This window comes from Acomys russatus, chromosome 15 (genome assembly GCF_903995435.1).
Source record: "Acomys russatus chromosome 15, mAcoRus1.1, whole genome shotgun sequence".
Taxonomy (NCBI): domain Eukaryota; kingdom Metazoa; phylum Chordata; class Mammalia; order Rodentia; family Muridae; genus Acomys; species Acomys russatus.
Genome location: NC_067151.1, coordinates 53,136,002 through 53,157,607, shown reverse-complemented (window position 1 = coordinate 53,157,607; position 21,606 = coordinate 53,136,002). Strand labels below are relative to the sequence as shown.

General features: G+C 41.5%; 1 protein-coding gene across 1 annotated transcript in view; it reads left to right on the top strand.

Annotated features, from left to right (window-relative positions):
- The window catches only part of Rxfp1 (relaxin family peptide receptor 1), a 101,721-nt gene that overhangs the window by 27,162 nt on the left and 52,953 nt on the right, over window positions 1-21,606 (top strand). Inside the window, exon 2 of the mRNA XM_051157332.1 lies at window positions 2,934-3,071. Coding sequence (XP_051013289.1) covers window positions 2,934-3,071 — 138 coding nt within the window. The remainder of the gene's footprint in view (window positions 1-2,933; window positions 3,072-21,606) is intronic.

Sequence of the window (21,606 nt, the reverse complement as noted above, 5' to 3'; positions counted from 1 at the left end):
TCTAATGTATCTAGTGAATCATAATGTTATAGAAATGAGCTAATTTCATGGTACTATCATTGAAAAGGCTGTATCTGCCATTGAATATAAATTTACATTTAAGAGATAAGGTGTAAGCTGGGACCTTATCTCAGCAGCAGAGTGTGTGTTTAACATTCCGGTGGCCCTGGGCTTAGCCCTAGTACAGCAAAACACGCATAAAAACATCGCAGTCACCAAAGCAAGTGACTCAGAAAATTCAAAACAGCAAAGATGAAAGCACAGCAGTGTTCATCCAGCTAAAACGTAAAACAGTCGCTAGGGCCGGAGACTGACAATTTGTCAAAGGTGGGTTTTGTTTGCTTGTTTGTTTGTTTGTTTGTTTTAATCTTGATTTGTAAAGTTCATTCTTTAAAGTTGAGTAAAGACGATATTAAAAACCAATGTCAACACAAACGTGGTGTTGATACCTCTGCTCTGGGATACACAAGCCTTAGTTTCCACTGTGGTTTAATCAACCGTTGTGGAGAAACAGTGAGTTGGTAAATTTTAAGATAACTCCACAAGCGAGAATGCTATTCACAGCACAGCGCATGACACAAGTGTCACGATTCCTTCGGCATATTTCTTCCCGTTGGGGTGGAGGTGCTGCAGGTGCATGTGTGTGTGTGTCTGTGTGGGAGAATGCACACGAGTGCAGGTGCCCACAGCGGCCAGTAGTGCTGGATCTCCCCGCAGCTGGAGTTACAGGCAGTTGTGAGCCACTTAACGTGGGTGATGGGACCAAGCCCAAGTCCTCTGTAAGAGAGATGTGCTCTTAGCCACAGAGGCACCTCTCCAGGTCCTGGAGTCCCAACACTCCAGTCATGGTGAATACATTTGCCAAAATCCTCTTCGTCAAGACCAAGAATGAGCAACGCTGTAAATGACAGGCAATGATGATGTGTTGGTTCATCTTGTCTAACAAATGTGCCACTCTAATGGAGGACTCTGATGGTAGAAGAGGCTCTGCTTGGGGAGGAACAAAGGCATATGGAAAGGTACCCTCCATTCTATTCTGCTGTGCAAAGAAAATGGCTCTAAAAGTAAAATCTACTTTAACCTCAGCATGCTTACCCCTCCAAGACAGAATAGGGTAAACAAGATGTTCTCAAGTACCTGGAGCTTTCAATTCTTTCAACAGCTTCAAGACAAAGGCACTAACTTCCTTTAAGTTTATTCCCAAGAATCTAGGGACAACTGTTGCTCCGTACGCCTGCATCTCTTATTTTTCTATTCAGCACCTCCTTTTCCAAACCTCTCAAGAGGCAGACAATGCTGGGGACTTTGTTACAATAGGTTTCTTTCTTGTGTCATCATAAGATGAAAAAAAAAAAAAAATACACAAGAGAATTTGAGGACCAAAATGTAAATGGCCTTTGGTTAACTGCCTTTGCTTTAAATTGGAGTTTAGCGGGGATGAATTTATGTGTCCAACTCTTTGAAGTTCCAAAGTTCCCACAGCCCTCTTTGTTTTATTATGTGCTCAGCCAGGTATAAGTCATCTCATTTTAAATTGGCTTGGGACACTTAGAACACATTTTTCCTAACAACATAATTTCAAATAGTAACTAATATTCTATCAATCAATAAATAATTATTTACCTAGTAAGAGTAGACTCTCTCCCCCATCCCCCTGTCCTCTGCCAAGCATGGTGGTACTTGCCTGTAGTCCCAGGATGTGGGGAGGCAAAGACAGTGGGTCTCTGCAAGTTCAAGGCCAGCCTGGTCTACAAAGCAAAGCAAGTCCAGGACAGCCAAGACTACACAGAAAAACCCTGTCTCAACTTTTGTTTTTTAAAGGTAGACTCTCACCTAGAAGCAAGACAGTATAGTCTGAGGCAGGAATTCTGGCAAGACTGGACTCTAGCTCTCCAAGGAAAGTGTTAAGAGAGAGAATGGTCCTGCAGGGCTCCCAGGAACTGGAGAAGGGATGAGATGGGGAAGCAGGCCTGAGACGCAAGATGGGTCTCTAAAAGGTGATAGGATCATGAGCGGGTCTGATGCTAAGCTGCATGGTATGTCGAGGCTCTGGTGAGGGGGCCATGTGCCACGTCTCTCCTTACACCCCACCACATTCCCTGCTCACCTCACACACACCGCTGCCTTCTCTTGCTCCACTGATTCTCCTCTTTGTTTTGCTCTCTGTTCACTCAGACCAATTTCTTGTACCCACTGTACAGATCTCTGCAGTTAAGTGTCCATGGCAGCACAGGTTTCATTTCTTTGTGCACCTCTCAATTGGGAATTATTAATAGACTTGTTCAGTTGTGTCCTACCAATAGGCAGCAGCCTTTGCCAGGACAGAAGCTGGGGTTTACCAGTGTCCCAGCACCGTCTTGCCAGGGTATCATACTTAGGAACATCCACAACAGAAAATGAGCAGGTGGCATTTGCTTCTTCATCCTCTAAAACCAGGGAAGAGTCCATAGTAAAGATATAATAAATTCTTTATGTAAAAAAAAAACCTGAAAGTTTTCTATAGTAGAAACAACTAGAGCTGAAGTTAAAATATGAGCATACTTTCATTAAAAAGAAGAGCTGAGAAAACATTCCTAGAGTTGGGAGCTGGAAACATGGTTTAGTGGTAAAACGCTTGCCTAGCATGCAGTAGGTCATAGGTTCAAGCCCCACCACTTGGACACTTGCAGAAGGGTGGGGACAGTGGACAGAGAAAGAGAGGCTGGCAAGAGAATTCTAGAAAGAGAAGCTGGTATGAGCACCCTAGTGAGGCAGAGGCTCTGGAAAGCTCCATGGCCCTGGTGGATGCTAATGCCAAGTTTCTGTACTAACCAGATCCATGGGGAAAAATATGTGGGAACTATTCAGGGGGTGGAGGATACAGACAACCACCTTTGGTGCAACATTTGTATTAACCTTCTCCAAATGGCATGTCTCTCCCCCTTTGCCCCTAGTCACGCCTGGAAGTGCACAGGATGTCAGGTGTCCCATTGGTTCTTTCCCCTGTGGGAACATCACCAAGTGCTTGCCTCAGCTGCTTCACTGCAATGGTGTCGATGACTGTGGAAACCAAGCTGATGAGGACAACTGTGGTGAGTGAGGAGACAGAGGCACAGCCAGCAAGGCCTGGCCACTCTAACTGGGAAGAAAATTGAATGCAGAGTACATGCTGACAAGCAGTTGATGAGCTTCAATAGCTATTCTGTCTGTCTGTTTGTTTGTCTGTGTTTGATTGCTTGTTTGTGGTTTTGAAGTAAGGCTGGTCTGGAGCTCACGATGTCACTCAGGCCGACCTCTAACTTACTAACACAATCTTCCTGTTTCCTAAGTGTTGTCATTACAGTGATGAGCTGCCACACCCAGATCCCTCTGTTTTTCTAGTGTTACTCCTAATATTTCAGAAAAGTAATTATTCAGCACAGTCAAGTTTTTTAAGCCAAGAAACCTGCTTGCCTTGTGCCTGTCATGTCTTTTAAGCACAATGGTATCAAAATGGAGAATTTGGTCTCAGGAGACTGGATCTAACTATTGCACTAACCGATTATGGAAACTTTGAGGACATTTCTTAAATCTGTGTGCCTTGGTTTCTCATTCTGTAAAAGGGTTTAATGATTGTACCTACATTGTAAGACTTTGGGAAAATTAAGTATAAAAGATTAGGAAGTGCCAGGCATATGGGAGGGACTCACAATATATTAGATGCTGTATTCTACTTAATACAGCTAGAGAGGAAATGTGAGAACCCCTAAAACAAAGGTAGGTAAGTGGGACTTAACTTGTCCCAACAACAACCTGCCAACCTCTTTACAAGGCCATCAAGTGAAGATGTTTGCCAAGTAGAATATTTGGAAAATAACAGTTAAGATTGTTGTTCAAATTTCTGAAATTTTAAAGTACAAATTTATCAAAACAACTTGAATGCCCTGAAGCTGGTGCACTGCAAAACTAATCTGTTTATCAACACACAAGTTAATAATATCTTCACTTGTATGAAAATAAGATACTATTTTTGGACAATAGAAATATACCTACAATGCTAACATTGGGAGTGCCCTGTGAATGACAAGCCTGCTGAAGGCCTTGCTGCCTAAACTCTGGTTCCAGGTTTTATAAAGCACCACTCTGAATGAATTAAGTTTTGTTTTTTGTTTTTTTTTTGTTTTTTGTTTTTTGTTTTTTTTTAACAAATAAAATTGGAGAGAGACCAAGCTTAAAAACCTCTACTTCATGTAAGCAAAACTTCACTCAGCTTATGTCATAGAACTAACACTTGAACCTTGGAGGAACCGGTCATTTCTTGTAAATGAATCTTATGATCACAAACAAAACTAAGTCATCTTCCTAAGGGGGTATAAAGTAACTATTTTCGCCCAACCCCTGCATGTGGGGATTCCCAGGCCAATAGCCAAGAACTATAAAATGCTAACTAACGTCCTCACCTTCACTCCCTAAGCCTCCCCTGGCTGAGCTCCCTATCTGGCCTAAAGGAGCTGAGTAGCAAGCTGCACTTTCTCTTACTTGTGACAGCTACCATCTGCTTCACTATTGTGCCAAGTGGATAGAACTGAACTCCAACATGAGCAAATAGTCAGCCACAGAGCCACACTCTCCAGCCTCAGGCCTTTTTGGTTTGGTTTAATTAACTTTACCCTGGTTGTATTTTTCAGAACTGAGCTTGGAACGCTCTCTCTATATATAGTAAGTTAAAAAGCATAGACACTTGTAACTGTGCACTTGTAAGCAAGGATTTTGCTCCTGTGCCCCTGTGCCTGAAATATAACTCTAAGACTGTATTATTTATAAATAAATGCCTAGGCCACAAGCTTTGACTCATTCTCTGACTATTTCATAACTTAAATTAGCCATTTGTTCTATTCTGTGTTTGCCAGATGGCTGGTTACCTCTCTTCAGTTTCATCTGTCCTTCCTTCTCGGAGTCCGTGGACAAAATCTCCTGACTCTGTCTTTTTCCCAGAGTTCCTCTCTCTCTCTTCCAGAACTCCTACCTCCTATTTCCTGGCCCAGCTAACAGGTCGTCAGCTTTTTATTGACAGGTGATGCTTCCATACAGTACACAAGAGATTCTCTCTACATTTTCCCCTTTTAGTCCAATAAAAGGCTCTTTATCTTATTATAATAAACTATAAACAATAAGAACAACCATGAAAACTATCATATAAGGATTACGTTTACAGTGTCCAGTCCATTTGTATTTGGCAACTTAGGAGAAAGTGCTTTACTATGTATCTATCTTAGTGAACCCAAAGTTCTGTGCCTAAGTCACTTTCTTGTTACCATCCAATCCTTTAAACCCTCTAACTTTTACAACTTGCTTATACCATCCTTAAAGCATCTCCTTAGACTCTAAAACACTTTCTTAGATCAGTCACAACTTAAGCTCATATGTGAGACTATAACTATCTAGTCTTCAACCCCATCAGAGGCCTGAGAAGGAATAAATATTACCTGAGTAGACAGGAAACGCAGAGCAAGTGGATTTCTGTGAAGCAGGAATCATGAAAAACTGCCTATCTTGTCTTAGCAAAGCGTGGCAATCAATTTCTTCCTGTTCCTGCTTGCCCACAGCTTGGGCGGCACCCTGTCTGCAGTTGAAGCAGAGATAGTTTTCCCCCAGTGGATAGCTTTCCACTTTGGAAGCAAACTCTATATGGAGGTCCTTCGATGGCCATCATCTTCATTGAAGTAGAATGAGGGTACTGCCAAGAGTGGACATGTCTCACTGTCAAAGCTTTTTATTAATAAACATCTTTAAAATACCATATTAGATATATCTCTGAAGTTTTTGAGGACAGTCTATCTACAGTAGTATATCTGAATAGGCAAACATTGCTTGTTTCTAGCTATTACTATTTGCTCAATGTAGAAAACCTATTTCTATAATTAACTAAACTAGTACCTAACATGACCAAAAGTTTGGCTGACTGATAACTTTCATTACTTAATTATCCTAAACAGTTTGTAGTAGTAGCTTTCAAAAGGATTAGAACTTCACAATGCATTATTAAATGAGTTGCATAGGTACAAAACCTTATACAAGAATTGAAGCATATATATATATATATATATGTTCTATATATATATACATATATATAGCACACTATGCCAATATATCATCATAAATCTGTATCAATATACAAAGTCATTACCAAATGTTAATTATTTGGCTTGTTAATGTTCTTTAGTCTACAAATAGATTCAATAATCTACCCTTTTATGCTATTATTCCTATATGGCCCCCTTTTTTCTTATGGTGTATAGTTTAATGGTATTAAAGAAAAAACCATTTCTTGGGCCGAAAGGGGCCGATACAGAGGTGACCTTCATTCACATTGTATTAAGGTCTGTATATTCGACTACTAATTGCTGAACCATCAGGGAACTAAACGCTAACAGACTCTGGTACTGTCATTGCTATTGAAGAATCTCCTGTCTCAATGTTATATAAAATTCACTTTCTAGTTATCTCTGATTGGTTAATAAAGAAGCTGAACAACCAATATCAGGGCAGCAGAGTTAGGGTGGTACTTCCATTCTGAGTCTGGGGGTCTGAGGCAGAGAGCAGGGAGAAGAATAAGATAGCCTGGCCTTGAAGAGCAAGAGGCCATGAGGAGTCAACATAAGGACAAAGATGGAGAAGGAGCTTCCAGGGTGAGATAGATGGCAAGCAGCATGGGGCACATGGCTGGGAAGTAGACCAGGCTACTATAGACAGGTTAGAATAGATCAATATCTTCCCAGATATGGTTCCTTAAGCTTATTAATAAATGTAACAGGTCTGGGTCAATTATTTAGGAGCTAGAACAGGCACAGAAAAAAAAAAACCTTTAATTTCAACAGACAAACTGGTGAATGAAAACTACATTTACTTTTGAGTGAGAGGGCTGAAAACATTCCAAACAATAGCATTTGCTAAAGTAACTGAATGCTGCACAGCTCTTAAAAAATTAAAAATGTAGCAGCGAGCTGCATGCTGCCAGCCACTTCTCTCTGCACCTGCTTGCTATTTGGACACAGTCCTAGGTGGAGTCCCACCAAGTGGGATGGTTCCAGAGAGCAGAAGCCTGGTAGCTGTCTCAAATTCACCAACAAAAGCAGGTCCTCAGCATAAAGGAAACTCTAGCTTTAGCGGTAACCTTTAAAAGGCCATATTTTAAAAAATAGTATTAGTAAGTAGCAGTCCTTGTGGTGATGATCCTTAGTCAGGCAACTTCCTCAAGGCTCCCCGTGCAGCAACCCAAACAGAGACACTAAGGTATACCATACAGCTGCATCAGCTTCCAAGATTTCAAAGGGTGGTAAATGACCCTTCTTCTCTTCTCTTAGAAAATAACAATAAAAGAGTAGCTGTGGCCACAGGTTGTTAAAAGGACTCAGTGAAGGCTGGAGACATGGCTTGACAACTAAGAGCATTTGCCACTCTTGCAGAGGACACATCAGGCAGCTCAGAACCATCTCTAACTCCAGCTCCAAAGTATCTGACTCCCTCTGATAGCAACACAGAGAGAGAGAGAGAGAGAGAGAGAGAGAGAGAGAGAGAGAGAGAGAGAGAGAGAGAGAGATTTTTTTAGAAGAGAATTAAATGAAATGCTATATGGGAGATGTTTAGCAGAAAATGAATATGATGCATTTGTGCCACCCCTGCCCAAGTTCATCATAACATGTTAAAATGTTAACCCTGACTAAACCTCTAAGATGTCCAAGTCCATGCTGTTGCTGTCTGTCCATGCTAGAGTAGTCTGAAACACTCAGGAAAGGCAGTGGCATTTCCTCACTATCTGTAGGGTCATGTGATAAAAACTAGGAGCTTGAGTTATTTCTGACTCTCGTTGTTCTAAAGTCCTTGGCCAGTTGTGAGGCTGGTTTTTTTTTTTTTTTTTCCTTCCTTTTCAAGTATCTAGATAATTTATGCTCCCAAGGCTGTTCATTTTTAAGACATCCATATTTAAATTTTTGCTAATGCTAATTAAATTAAACCATAAATGTGGTCTTTTCAGAATATATAAACTTCATGCATATTTGGCAAAGCAGTTTTAGATATATTTCCAACTGTGTAAAATAAAATGTTTTATCCAATTTAGATGAGATGACTCCACAGGTAACTTTTTAGAATGGTCATTTGCAATTAAAAGTATATTGTCAAGTAATATGTTCTTTTTCAGTGGAAAAGGACATTTTCCTTCAGGGAAAATACAAAGTAAAATGTTAGTCAAAATTCCATCAGAGGCAGCAGATGTCTGTGAGTTGGAGGCCAGTGTGGTCTGTAATTGTGATGACCAATCCTGTCAGTTTGAGAGGATCTAGACTCATCTGGGAGACAAACTTCTGGGAACGCCCATTGGGGCCTTCTAGATGGGGTTCATGGAGTGAGATCAGCCATCCTAAACATGAAAAGCACCTTCCCATGTCTGAAGTGCCAAAGGAATAAAGGGAACAGGAGCCATGTGCAAGCCCTGACCTTTGTCTTTCCTAACATGGTCACAATGTGACCAGCTGCTCGGACTCCTACTGCCCATTCCAATACTGCCCTGCCAAATTGGATCAAACCCTAAACTGTGAGCCAAAAGACGCCCTTCCTTCTTCAAATCGCTTTTGTGAGATGTTTTGTCATAGCAATGAACACTAAAGATAACTAATGGAGGGGACAGAGAGGTGACTTAGCAGTTAGGAACACTTGCTACATGTCACTAATACAGTTTTCATCTCCCCTGAGATTTTTCATAAACACAGGCTGAGTACACGCCAAAAGAAAATTGAAGTGATCAGAGCAGGAATTTGGTGTGTCGGTTGCAAAGCAGAAAAACAGATGATCAGACAGACACATGGGCAGACATGCCTGGGTAAACACCAAGGCAATGTTATTACAAAATATTGACAGATCTCATTTAGAAAGTGCACATGTTCATTTCAAACCTAGAGCGCCAACTCAGTAGTCAAAGTGGAAAGTTAAAGTAGTGTCAAGTTTCCAGGTGATGGCTGGGATTGGAGTTCAGTGGTGGAGCTTTTTGCCTCACACATGCAAGGCCCTGGGATCCATTAGCTTGCATGGCAAATGTGTGTGGTATTTACGTGTGTGTGTGTGTATCGGATCAATTCACCACAATAGATTTTAACTTGAAAGAGCTCTGCATTTCCAACATTTCCTCATGGTTTACAAGCAGCGCCAATACACAGAGCACACACCTCACCCCTCATATCAGCTACACCACCTCATTCTAAGCTAGGATGCTTGCTCTACTATGGAGGCCAAGTCTTCTATAGACAGAATCATCATGCATGTCCTTACTAGACTTGCTCTTTGAACATCTCCCACTTCCTCTGCACCTCTGCAGCATCATCCACAGAAATGGAATGAATATGTTTCAGTCTGTTTCCACATTAGCATTTCTGTAAGGCATAGAAGAAATGGAATGAATCCTCTTCAGATACATTTGGAATGATGTACAGTAGTGAGACAATGTCCAACAAAGTTTTCTCTGTTCCTGTAACCCGAAAATGAACCTTATTCAGAAACAGAGCCTCTGTAAAAACAATAAGGACAGGAATTAATACCATGCTCAGACTTAATCATTAGGGTGGACTCAATGACCTACAGAGATGTAGTGGCCATGGGAAGAAAGAGACAAAGATTGGAGTTTTATTGGCACAGCAGAAATAAGGAACAGCCCAAAGAGGCAAGAGAAGATCTTCTAGAGCCGAAAGGGTGTGTGTAACTCTGATGACACCTTGGGTTTAGACATTGACCTCCAAAGTCATGAGAGAATACATCTCTATGGTTTCAGTACACGAGAGTGAAGTAATTTGTTAAATCAGTCAAGGCAGGGAACAAGTAATAGAAAAAGGCAGACTTACTTTAGACCTGATTCTTGGTCCAGATGAAAGCAATCTGGATTTTGGTACATTCTAGACACCATTTTCAGTGAGGCATCCTTACACTTTAATGCACATGGCATAAACTCCCTGAAAATAAGTTCTCTTCACAGAGAACTTGAAACCCCCCCTTTTTTTCCCTAGATACTCAATGTTCTTTTATGTGATGGTCACTCATACATACCCACAAGGGAGGCCCAGGAGAACGTTCTTTACACTCATAGAAGCAGGAGGCCAAGGTCCTCACACAGAGCACCCAGGGAAGACACTCAGGTGGTTTAAGGGACAGACAGAAGGAGGAGAAGGACATAGGCCAGAGTCTTTGGTATGAGCCGCACAGGAAAGGAAAGGCAAACTGAGCAGGCTAAGGTTGGATGACTTCAAAGAGCTCCATGCTGTAGGAGTGGTCCTTGGCTGCCACTGGTCTCTCTGTACCTGCACTTGGATGTTTCATACAGAGGAAGTTGTTTCCTGGGTCCATGGGTCAAATTCATGAGTTACTTTGGCTCCAGACTGCTTGTTTCACATATAACTGGACTAAATGTATTTTTTCATTATTAGATAGTCATGAGCCTTTCTCCCCAGCTGTGTTCTTTGTTTCCTCTGAGAACTGTCTGGGCCCTGGGTAGCCAGCTGTCCCCAGCCAGAAAGGCTAGTGGCATAACATTACTGGGCACATGCGCACAAAATTTAGTATGTCGTATACCAGGTCTTTGTGAATCTGGTTGTGCTAGTACTTTCCTGACTTCCCCCTCATAATCACACACATGAAATGGAAATGACATTATCAGTAAGCAGAGGTCAGCTTGGACAGAAGATGAAAACTGCACTCTGCTTCCAGGGGACTCTCCCCACAAAGATGAGGGTGATCACTGATGGAATTTCTGTTGCAGCTGTCCCTGTCCCTATGACTAAGTCCTAAAGAAAAATCAGTAAGAAACCTACAAGGAAGGAAGGGAGGTTTATTTGGACTCACAATTGGCTCACACACCAGTTGGGCCCATTCCAGCCTATGGGTTCCAGTCCATGATTCATGGGCCAAGCAAAGGCACATGACAGACTAGAACCATTCATTTCATGTCCAGAATGCAAAACAAAAATAGAAAGGGATGACAACCCTCTTCCAGGCTACATGCCCAAGCATCTGTAGACTCCAACTTGGCTCCACCACATAAAGATGCCATTAGCAGCACTATGAGACCGAGCCTTTAAACACATGGACCTTTGAGGGATAGTCAACACTTGGACATCAGCAAACTCTTTCCAAAATTTACCTTAGCTGCTGCTTCTTTGTGCCTCCCTCTAGACATCAATTGTTAATACTGAATTTTATTTGGAGATATCCCTATGCACTGGAAAGCCTGTGTTCAAATAGCTTTCCTTTGTTTTTTTTTTTTTTTTTCTTACCCTCTTGGCAGTGTTTGATTTTATCTAATAAGAGTTGTAACTAAATTATCTTCTATGTTTGGGTAAGTATGTGTGCCAGTCACAATATAAGTCCTTCTTATGATTCCTTTCATTTCATCCTCACAGTAATTGGACATGTTGGAAGAGATCCACTCTATAAATAAGGAAAATGAAAATGCAGAAAGATTATCTAAGTGCCCTGACAGCACAATTTAGTCAGAATCCCAGCCTCAACGATTTGGCTTATGTGCTAGCTTCTCATCACTCTAACGGACACTTTACATAATCAGCTTATTAGCAGAAAATAATTCATTTTGGGTCACAGCTTGTGAGGTTTCAGGTCATGATCAGTTTTGCCTACAGCAAGGTACAATGTCATGACAGGATCATATGGCCAGAAAACTGCTGTTGTATCAAAGGCCAAAGAGACTAGGGTCCCCTTCAAGACTATTCTAAGTGGCCTAAAGTTCCCACTCAGTCCTAGTTCCTTTTTTTTTTTTTTTTTTTTTTAAGATTTATTTATTTGTTATGTATACCATGCTCTGTCTGCATGTACACCTGCAGGCCAGAAGAGGGCATCAGATCACATCATAGATGGTTGTGAGCCACTGTGTGGTTGCTGGGAGTTGAACTCAAGATCTCTGGATGAACAGTCAGTGCTCTTAACCGCTGAGCCATCTCTCCAGCCCCAGTGCCAGTTCTTAAGATTCCCATCCACCTCTCATTGATGTCATGGGCTAAGGATCAAAGCTTTACTAGCAGGTGGACCTCTGAAGGATAGTTATCCAAACAAAGAAGCTTTCCATGTTCTGGTTTTGCCTGGGTGGAAGAACACTGACCATGATGTTAATAAGTGTGTGATTTTGCCTTCAAACAAAGCTCTTGTTGATAAAAATTTAAATTAGATAAAGCCTCTCCTCACACAATATTTAGAAGATTTTTAAAGGTTTTTAAAAGGAAAGTATTTTTAAGTTTCTTCTTAGAAAAGTAGTATATGAGAAACCCGCTATACCTCCAAATTTAAAATGGCAAGTGTGGTGATAAGAATAAGAATTGATGTTTTTACCATAGTTACTAAATATAAAATACTATTCTAAGTCTGTATTTTTGCCTCGTTTGATCTTCGTGACGATCTTTGAGACAGGAATGGTTTCGGTGCCTTTAAAGTGGGGAAACTGGAGCCCTGTACTGCACACAAACTGGGAATGTCAGCTCACTTCTCCAAATGAATAGCAACCCTTATTCCTGCAAAGCTTTCTCTGGGTCCAAAGGCCATCGTGATTACAAACCTCCACCCTTCCAAGAGACAGGAAACAATTAAAAGTCTCATCCATGTCCCTTCTACTGGGATTGCAACTGAACTTGGGAATCTCCATGGGACCACGATACCATATGGGGTCCCCAAGGACCGAGGTCTGGCTGGCTGTCATCATGTGAAACCACAGAATGCCCTGAGGTGTGCATGAATCAGCCTGGTCTTCTGCCATAAACACCTCTGAATGGTAACTAGCCTGTCACAGACACCTTCACACCCAGTACCCTTTGCCTACATCCTTAGCTCTCCAGGGATCAAGGGAAACGCGTCACTGTTCCTGAGCCAGCTGTGCCCTTAGAGAACATTCATGGTCACGTTCATCTCAGCTGCCTCAGCCTTTGTATTCATCTCCATTCTGCTGCTCCAATGTCAAGCCAGTCTCTACAAGAATTGTCCCATGACTCCAGGTCACCCTGTTCCAGAATCCAGTGTGGAAAATATAATCTAGAATTAACACAGGAATAGGGGCTCCACCAACTGTCCTGTGTCTTCTCTACTTTGTGACCAGAAAAGCCCAATGCTTCTCTTTAGCATGCTTGCAAGCTTATTGTCAAATGTCAGGCTTAAGCATTTGAACATAAAATTCCAGGAATTTAATTCCTCTGTGAACCTTTGAACTTCTGCATCATCTTTTTTAGATGATAGAAGTTTGAAGGTCTAGCTGTCTAAAACAGGAAAGGGGTAGAGGTTGCAAGGAATTTAAGAGAAGAAAAACTTTAACACCACAGGGTGTTTTTCTGACGCTGGCTTGGCATTTACCAGTCTATGAGACCTAGATAAACTCTGCCTATTTTGGGGTGTGATGGTGACGATATATATTTTTAATAGGATTAGAAAACTGAAGTATATTCAAGGACTCTTAATGTTAATTTGTCCTGCATTTAAAATTCAGAAACACTAAATATTCCATAACTTAAATAAGCTTCTTATGTCACTCTCAGGAGGACAGCTGTGCTCAGTGGTGTGGGCAGGAGTCAGTTCCCACTTCAGAATACACCATTAAAGTTGGCCATTTTAAAAACAGAGGAGATGTGGTTTGAATAGGAATGACCCCACAGACTCATGTGATTGAATGCTTGGCCCATAAGGAGTGGCACTATTAGGAGGTGTGGCCTTGTTGGAGTAGGTGTGGCCTGGTTGTAGAAAGGGTATCATTGTGGGGGTGGGCTTTGAGGTCTCCTATGCTCAAGCTATACCCAGTGTGGCACACAGTCTCCTTCTACTGCCTGCCAGTCCAGATGTAGAACTCTCAGCTCCTCGTCTATCACCATGTCTGCCTGCACCATGCTTCCTGCCATGATAAATAATGGACTAAACTTCTGAACTGTAAGCCATCCCCAATTAAATGTTGCTCTTGGTCTTGGTCTTGGTGTCTCTTCACAGCAATAAAACTAACTAAAACAGGGAGGAAAATGACATGAGTAATGATTCTTGCATCAATATACACTCATGCTTTGGGTATTTGTGGCTTTTGCGGGACTAAGAATTGACCCTAGAAACTAAAATGAGTGAGCACGCTCACAGAGCTATGACCTAGCTCTTTTTTTCTTTTTAATGTTTATCTTCTGACCTGACCCCACCAATTTTACAGCCCAGACTGGCCAGAAACTCATTCTGCAGCCTATGCAAGTCTTACACTTAGTCTCCTCTAACTTAACCCCTCCTCCTCCACCTTCCCCCCGTACCCCCACCACCCCCATGTAGCTGGAAGTATAGACCTGAACCACCATGCCCGTCTTACAATTATGCATTTTATTTCCAAAACTAATTGGTTTTATATTTAGTAGTCTCAGAAATATAGGTAGCAGAACCCTTGGCTCTTCTAAAATTACCAGCCTGAGCTTCACTTCCAATGTGTTTTGTGTTTATCCATCAAGGTTCAGAGCCAGGCACAGTGACACCCAGCTATTGTCTCAGATACCCAAAAGACCAAAAGAGGAGGACAACTTGGACCCAGGCATCTGAGGCCAGTGTAGGTGACAGAGTGCTACCAACATCAAGAGAAAATATCTACAAGTAATACGTGAGGCATGCTTAGGTTATCTCCATGGGATTTTCTTCTCAGAACACACCTTACTAGATCAGTACTTTCTGATCTAAAGGGACAGTATTTTCTGCAGCCTTAATTTGCCTTAAGAGATGCCCAGGATAATGGCACACTCCTTGGCTTCTTCAAATATTTGCCTCTGGTGGCAGTAAGGCCACAGACAGAGGCATGTGCGTTCCATACAACAAACTACTGTTGCTCAGCCACCCTGTATCTCCAAGCTCACTCTAGTAGTTTGGGGGCATCTCTCTTTATAAGGATAATCACTTTACAAACAAAAGATGTTCCACAGTTTCCAAGGATGGACCCTAAAAGGTGAAGGATGATGTAGCACTAAGAATGCTCTGGTTTGCACAAATCCAAACCTTACAAATAAACTCCTACTTGTTTAACAACCAATACGATCAGATACATCCCTCCATTCTAATGCTCTGAAGACTATCAGATATATTCCTTCATCTTAATGAAGGAGCAAACCATTTAACATGGGATAGCACCACACCATGCTTTGTTCTAGATTCCTCTCTGATGAGAATATAAATCTTTCAGGTTTTTTTTTTTTTTTTAATATTCCAAATTCAGAGTTGTGTGTTTCACAGTGGTAAAACACATCCCGTGTCCTCAAGGTTCAGGTTTCCAGCCTCAGCACCTCTAAAGAGAAATCCAAACATCAGGGCACCCAGAAGCAACCTCTGAAGTACGTAGAGGAAGCTTCCAAAGTACGTAGGGGCCCACGTAAGCAGTGCCAACATATAGTGGTTTGCTACAATTTTTCAATTTTACAACAGGTGAAAGTGATATACATTTATTTTTTAAAAAGTACGTTGAGTTTGGAAATTTGCTCTTTTCACAAGCTAGTAATATGTGGTATGTCATCTTATAATATTGTGTGTATCTTGCTTTGAAGTCAACCCACACACATGTACAACCCACACATGCTAGAATGTTCTATATGCTAACCTGTGATGTCAGTAGATTAGATATGTTATTAAATGCTTTTAAAATATGTTTTTCATTGTGTATGTTCATTGTAGATGAAACTGTCTTGTAGAGGACATTTTCATACCAGTATATATTGTACACTGGCATGTCTCCCCAAACCCCCAAGTTGTGATTTTTCACCCTTGCCATACACCTCTTTCTCCCTAGACAATTTCACTTTTATTTTCACAGCATACAGACAAGTGTGATTTCATGTATCTATATAACTTCTAGGGACCAAATGTGAAAGAAAGCCTTGATGTCTGCCTTTCTGCAGGTGGCTTAATTCACTACTGTTGTCTGCAAGTGTGTGCCTTTTCCGGCACGTGGCACAACTTTTCTTCTCTGTGGGTTAAAAAGGATCCAGTGTGCCCATAAACCAGGTTTCCGTTTCCGTTTCTCCGTGGTTAGACACCTAGCTTGGTGCCACAACTCAGTAGCTGTGAGTAGTGCTGTAGTAAACATTGACGTACACGCGTCTCTGTTGTGTTGGCTTGTGGGTCTTCTGCTGGATAACCTGGGATGGTGTAACTGGGGCATAGGGTAGATCTCTTGATTAGAGAGACTTGATAATGATATCCAAGGTAGCTGGACAACTTTACACCCCGCCCCCGCCCCCAAGCAGAGTAGATAGGTAACTTTCTGTTCACATCCTCATCAACATTTGTCACTTGTTTTCTTAATGATAGCCATCCGGACCAGGTGAGATGGAATATCAAAGCACTTTTGATGTGTGCATTCTGATAGCTTTTGCCTTTTTTAAATTAAGTCTTAGTCTCATTGATTCCTTGTGTTGTTCTTTTTTCTCTTTCCATTTCATTAATTTCTTTCCTGATCTTTACCCCCCCCCCCTATACATTACAGCCTGACGGAAGTTTCTCCTCCCTTCACTTCTTCCAGTCTCTGCCCCTAACTCCACTCTCTACCAGATCCGTTTCTCCTCCATTTCATAAATAAATGAAAGAGGAGGCCTCCCAGGGATATCAACCAAACACGGCATAATAAGACTGGGGGGGGGGTAGTCAGAGACAGCCCCACCCATTCCCACTGTTGAGAGTCCCACAAGAACACCAAGCTATGCAACTATAACATATATGTAGAGAACCTAGCTCAGACCCCATCCAGGGTCCATGTTTGTTATTTCAGTCTCTTTGAGCCCCTGTGAGCCCTGCTTAATTGATTTTGTGGGCCATGTTCCCAGGTTGTCCTTGACCCTCTCTGGCTCCTACAATCCTTCCTTCCTTTCTCTATGGGGTTCGCCTGGATCCCCCTAGCATTTGGCTGTGGGTCTCTGCATCTGCTCCCATCAGTTGTTGGATAATGCTCCTCTCTGATGGAAATTTGGTGAGGCAGAAATCTATGAGTATCACAGAATATCATTAGGACTCATTTAATTGACTTTTTTCTATCCTTTTTCCTTCTTTCTTTTTTTTTTCCCAGTTATTTCTTTTCATTCAGTGATCTAAGGGTTGTCTTCCTCTTCTTTTACAAAGGCCCTTTAGTGCATTCTTATTGTAGAACCACTTGACTTTTTAAAAATATTTATACATATGTATGTATATATGTCTATGTGTCACATGTGTGCAGATGTCTGCAGAGGCCAGAGAGGGACAGATGCCCTGAACCTGTAGTTATTAGTGCTATAAGCCACCAGCATAAGTAATAGAAACTGAACTCAGGTCCTCTGTAAGATAGCAAGTCAAAAAGAATATAAGAAATTCTTTGACATTATATGATCTATCTCAGAGAGAATTTCTTGGGTGGCTGAGAAGAATGTGTATTCTGTAGGTTTTTGTTGATGATGATGTTGATGGACTGTTCTATAGATATCTGTAGATTCATTTGATCTATAATGTCATTTGACTGAGATGATTCTTTTTGCTTTTTGTCAGGATGATTTATTTGTTGTTGTTGTTTTTGAGACAGGGTTTCTCTGTGTAACAGTCCTGGCTGTCCTGGAACTCTCTTTGTAGACCAGGCTGGCCTCGGACTCACAGAGATCCACCAGCCTCCACCTCCCCAAGTGCTGGGATTAGAGATGTGTGCCACTATGTCCAGCGCAAGTGATTCATTTACTAGTGAGGACGGGGTATTGATGTAGCACATGGTTGCTGCATTGGTGTTAGCTGCATCTGATGAAGTCGGGTGCACCCAGGTTCATTGAATACATGCTTAAATTTATGTCATCTTGATGGTTTATCACCTTAGCAAACGACTTTCTTTCTCTCTTCTGACTGATTCTAAAGTCTATTTTCTCAGATACTAGAACATTCGCATCTTTTTATTTCCTAGTACCAATTGCTGGGAATACCTGTTTCCATCTTTCCCTCTAAAGTCGCATCCCTCTTTGTGGGTGAGGTTCGTTGCTTAGAGGGAACAAAAAATTCCTGTTTGTTAACCTAATTTCTTAACCTGTGTTTTTAATGCCATATTAAGACCATTAACATTCAGAGTTATTACTGAGAGATGTTTGCTATTTGCTATTTTGTTAGTTTTGCAGTGTTTGATGTTTTTCAAGTCTTCCTTTGCCCACCTACCATTCTAACATGTCTCATTCTTTCCTGTAGCCTCATGGATGTGTTTGTCTTTCTCCTCAGGCTTATTGGCCAACATTTCTTTTGTCTTCCATTGTGATAGCTAGTTTGTCTAGGTATAGAAGTCTAGGTTGGGTGTTGTCTCCTTTAACTTTAACAGCTTTGTTTTGCTTTGTTTGGATTTGTTTTGTTTGAGAAATCTGCTGCTATTAGGATGGACCTCTCTTTATATGTGGCTCTGTGTTTCTCTCAAGCTTCAATATATCTTCTTTATTCTGGAACATGGTGTGGGAAATTCTTTTGTGGTCTTGTTTCACTGGTGTCCTAAATGCCTATTGCATCTGGATTGTCACTTTTTCCTTAGATTTGGGGTAATTTCCACTGTGGTTTTACTGAAAATGTTTTCTGTGCCTTTCGCAACAAATTTTTATCCTTCTCCTAATGCCCATGATTCTTAGATATGCTCTTTTCATACTGTTTCTAAGGAATGAATTCCGCAGAACTGGGTTTACTGGTGGTTGTAAGCCACCTGACTAGAAGTCAAACTCAGAGCCTGTGGAAGACCAGCACACACTATTAACCACTGAGCCATCTCTCCGGCGCTGGTGAGGTTTTTCTATTGAGTTTTCTCACTTGAATTTTACTTTCGTATCTTATACTGACTTCCCTTTGTCATTTAAGTGTTTGTATTCTCTTGGAATTCACTCAAAGTTTGTGTCCTCTTTCATTTCTTTATACAACCCATACCCATTCTTTTTAATTCTTTGGGATTCTGTCGAATTCACCCTGGGTGGTAGAGCCTAGGATTTTCGTGCTTCTTGTTTATTGCATTTAGACTTATTGAAACAGTTAGGTCATTGATTGTTTTGTTTTGTTAAGCCACCCTTCTTTGAGTAGAAGCATTTGAAAATTCCAAGAAGTACTAGGTTGTAGTAACACTGAGATGTCATTTTCTCTACAGGACTGTTATGTAGGACATCAGGTTCACTTCCACTCCTGGCTTGCGAGAAGAATTCTATCTTCAAAAACAACTACTATCAAAGAATTGGCCCAGTTTGAAAACACAGTAATATCAAATAGTTCCCTGAGCACTTGACCTAAAAGTCACCCAGGATACAGAAAATGCAAGTTTCTGGGCCCTGCACTAACAAAATAGATGAGAACTATAACAAAAGAGTCTTTTTTTTTTTTCTTTTGATTTTTCAAGACAGGGTTTCTCTCTGTAGCCTTGGCTGACCTAGACTCACGTTGTAGACCATACTGGCCTCGAATTCACAGCAATCCACCTTCCTCTGTCTCCCAAGAACTGGGATTAAAAGTATGTGCCACCACACCTGGCTGATTCTATGTTCTTGGTAAGCGCCTTAATTTCTAACTTCTACTCGTGCAAAGGAGATTGCATTTTCTTTCACTGGTATATCTTTAAGTACGCCATCATTCAGTGAGTATTTATTTCCCAACCTCCTTTTTCAATATAAAATACTCTGTAGATTACCCTAGATCATCTCCAAAAAAAGGGAAAGAATTAAGTTCTTCCGATAGCTATTAACATATGAAAAACTCTGTATCCTTAAAATATCAAGCATACATGAGTTAAAATATAGAAACACACAATACTAAAAATCTGTTCTCTTAAAAGTACTAACTCCGACTCTGCAATTCTGGCCATATGTCTTGTGTTCTGTGTGTCTGCCTTCTGCTGGGTGGAAGTAAAGGCTAGGCAGAATAAAATGCCTTGGCAAACAGAAAGAAGGTAAAAACTAATTACCAAGAGGCTTCTTTATGCAGAGAGTTTGCTATCTAAAAGGAAATTTCTACAAAATGCATGTTCTAACCTCAAGAAGAATAAGCGGGTTTTACTGTTTCTGCTAGCCGAAAATTCCTTGCAGCCATCCTGGCTTTACTTTATTTTCACCTTTTTCTGATTTTCCGTGTGTGTGTGTGTGTGTGTGTGTGTGTGTGTGTGTGTGTGTGTGTGTGTATGTATAGGGAGAGGAAAGAGAAAAAGAGAGAAAAGAAGTAAGAATTGACATTTAAAAAGTAAACAAGTAGCATTCCAACCTCACAGTGTCCACTCAGTGTGTCAAGGCCACTGTCCCAGACATAGCAGTTGGTTTAAAGCCACAACTGTTTATCATGAGCAGCAGCTCAGCTATAGCAGCCACCGGAAATAACAGAAAGCAGTTCAAAGTGAAGAGCAGGAGTGAGGGATCCGCTCCATAATGGCTCATGCTGTCCAGCGATGTCACCTTTGAGAAGTCACCAACATGACCATCATTCACGCTGAAGGGAACCCGTGAAATGAACACGGACGCCACTGACACCATGGGAAACTACTGTACCTCGGTGACTGGTGTGCTGCTTGAGCGGCGCATCAACATCCAGTTTTCCCAGCGCTACTCCGGCTGCAGGCTTTCCATCTCTAGCATCCACAGACCCCACTCCTTCCCCGCCCCCCCCGCCCCCGCCTGTACCATTCATGGTAACCATGACAGTAATGGAAGCCATTGCCATCCCTGCCCCAGCAGCCGGCTCTACACTCAGCCCGCGCCCTGACAAAGGGTTCTGGGACCCTAAAGTTCCATAAAGAAGTATGCCAAGAGTATAAATATTTAAGTTTTTGTTTTTTGTTTTTTGGGTTTTTTTTTTTTTTTTTTTTTTTTTTTTTTTTTTTTTTTTTTTTTTGCACTGATTATGAGGCAGAGACAGCACGCACTGGGTTTTATGGTGACACATTCCTGCGACAGTTGCTACAGGGTCAATATTGTCTGTGATAACACCCTTGCCCACAACAGTCCACATGGTCCTAGATGGTGTCCTAGGGAAAACCCCACTAGAGTCATTTTATAACAGAAAAGAAAGAGGAGCGGGCAGGCAGCAACAAACACTAAGTAACGACCCCATTTGCACTTCTTTGACAAAACTGCTGCAGCAAGCTATCACAGTTTCAGTATCATTTAAGAGTCCGAAGTCGCCTGCTGCTAAAGCTGCTGCCCTAGCAGTGACTTCCATAAAGTCACAAATGAGTCTAATAGTCACTGGCCCAGAATACCTGCTCCCGGCTCATCACGGAAGAGTGGAGCACCGCAAGAAAAGGTCAACACAACAGAGCAATCAAAAGAGCAAGAGCTAGACCAGAGGCCAAAGGGGGGGGGGGCCGGGGGGGAAACACAAAATCATACTTCCGTAGCTCTTTTTTTTTTTTTTTTTTTAATGTATGAGCTCTTGATGGAGCGATCTGGGCTCCAAAGCCTAGACTGCTAGACTGAGTGGCCCCTTTTCTCCAGCTCTGCTGCCTCAGTACAGCTTTATTCCTTAAAAGCAGCTTTCCTGTCTTCTCTTCCTGACATTGGAACTATAAAACCTTCCACCACACCCAGTTTTATTTGGTTTAGTTTTTTAAATGTGAATTCTGGGGACTAAACGAGGTCCTCGCGTTTGTCCAGCAAGCACTTT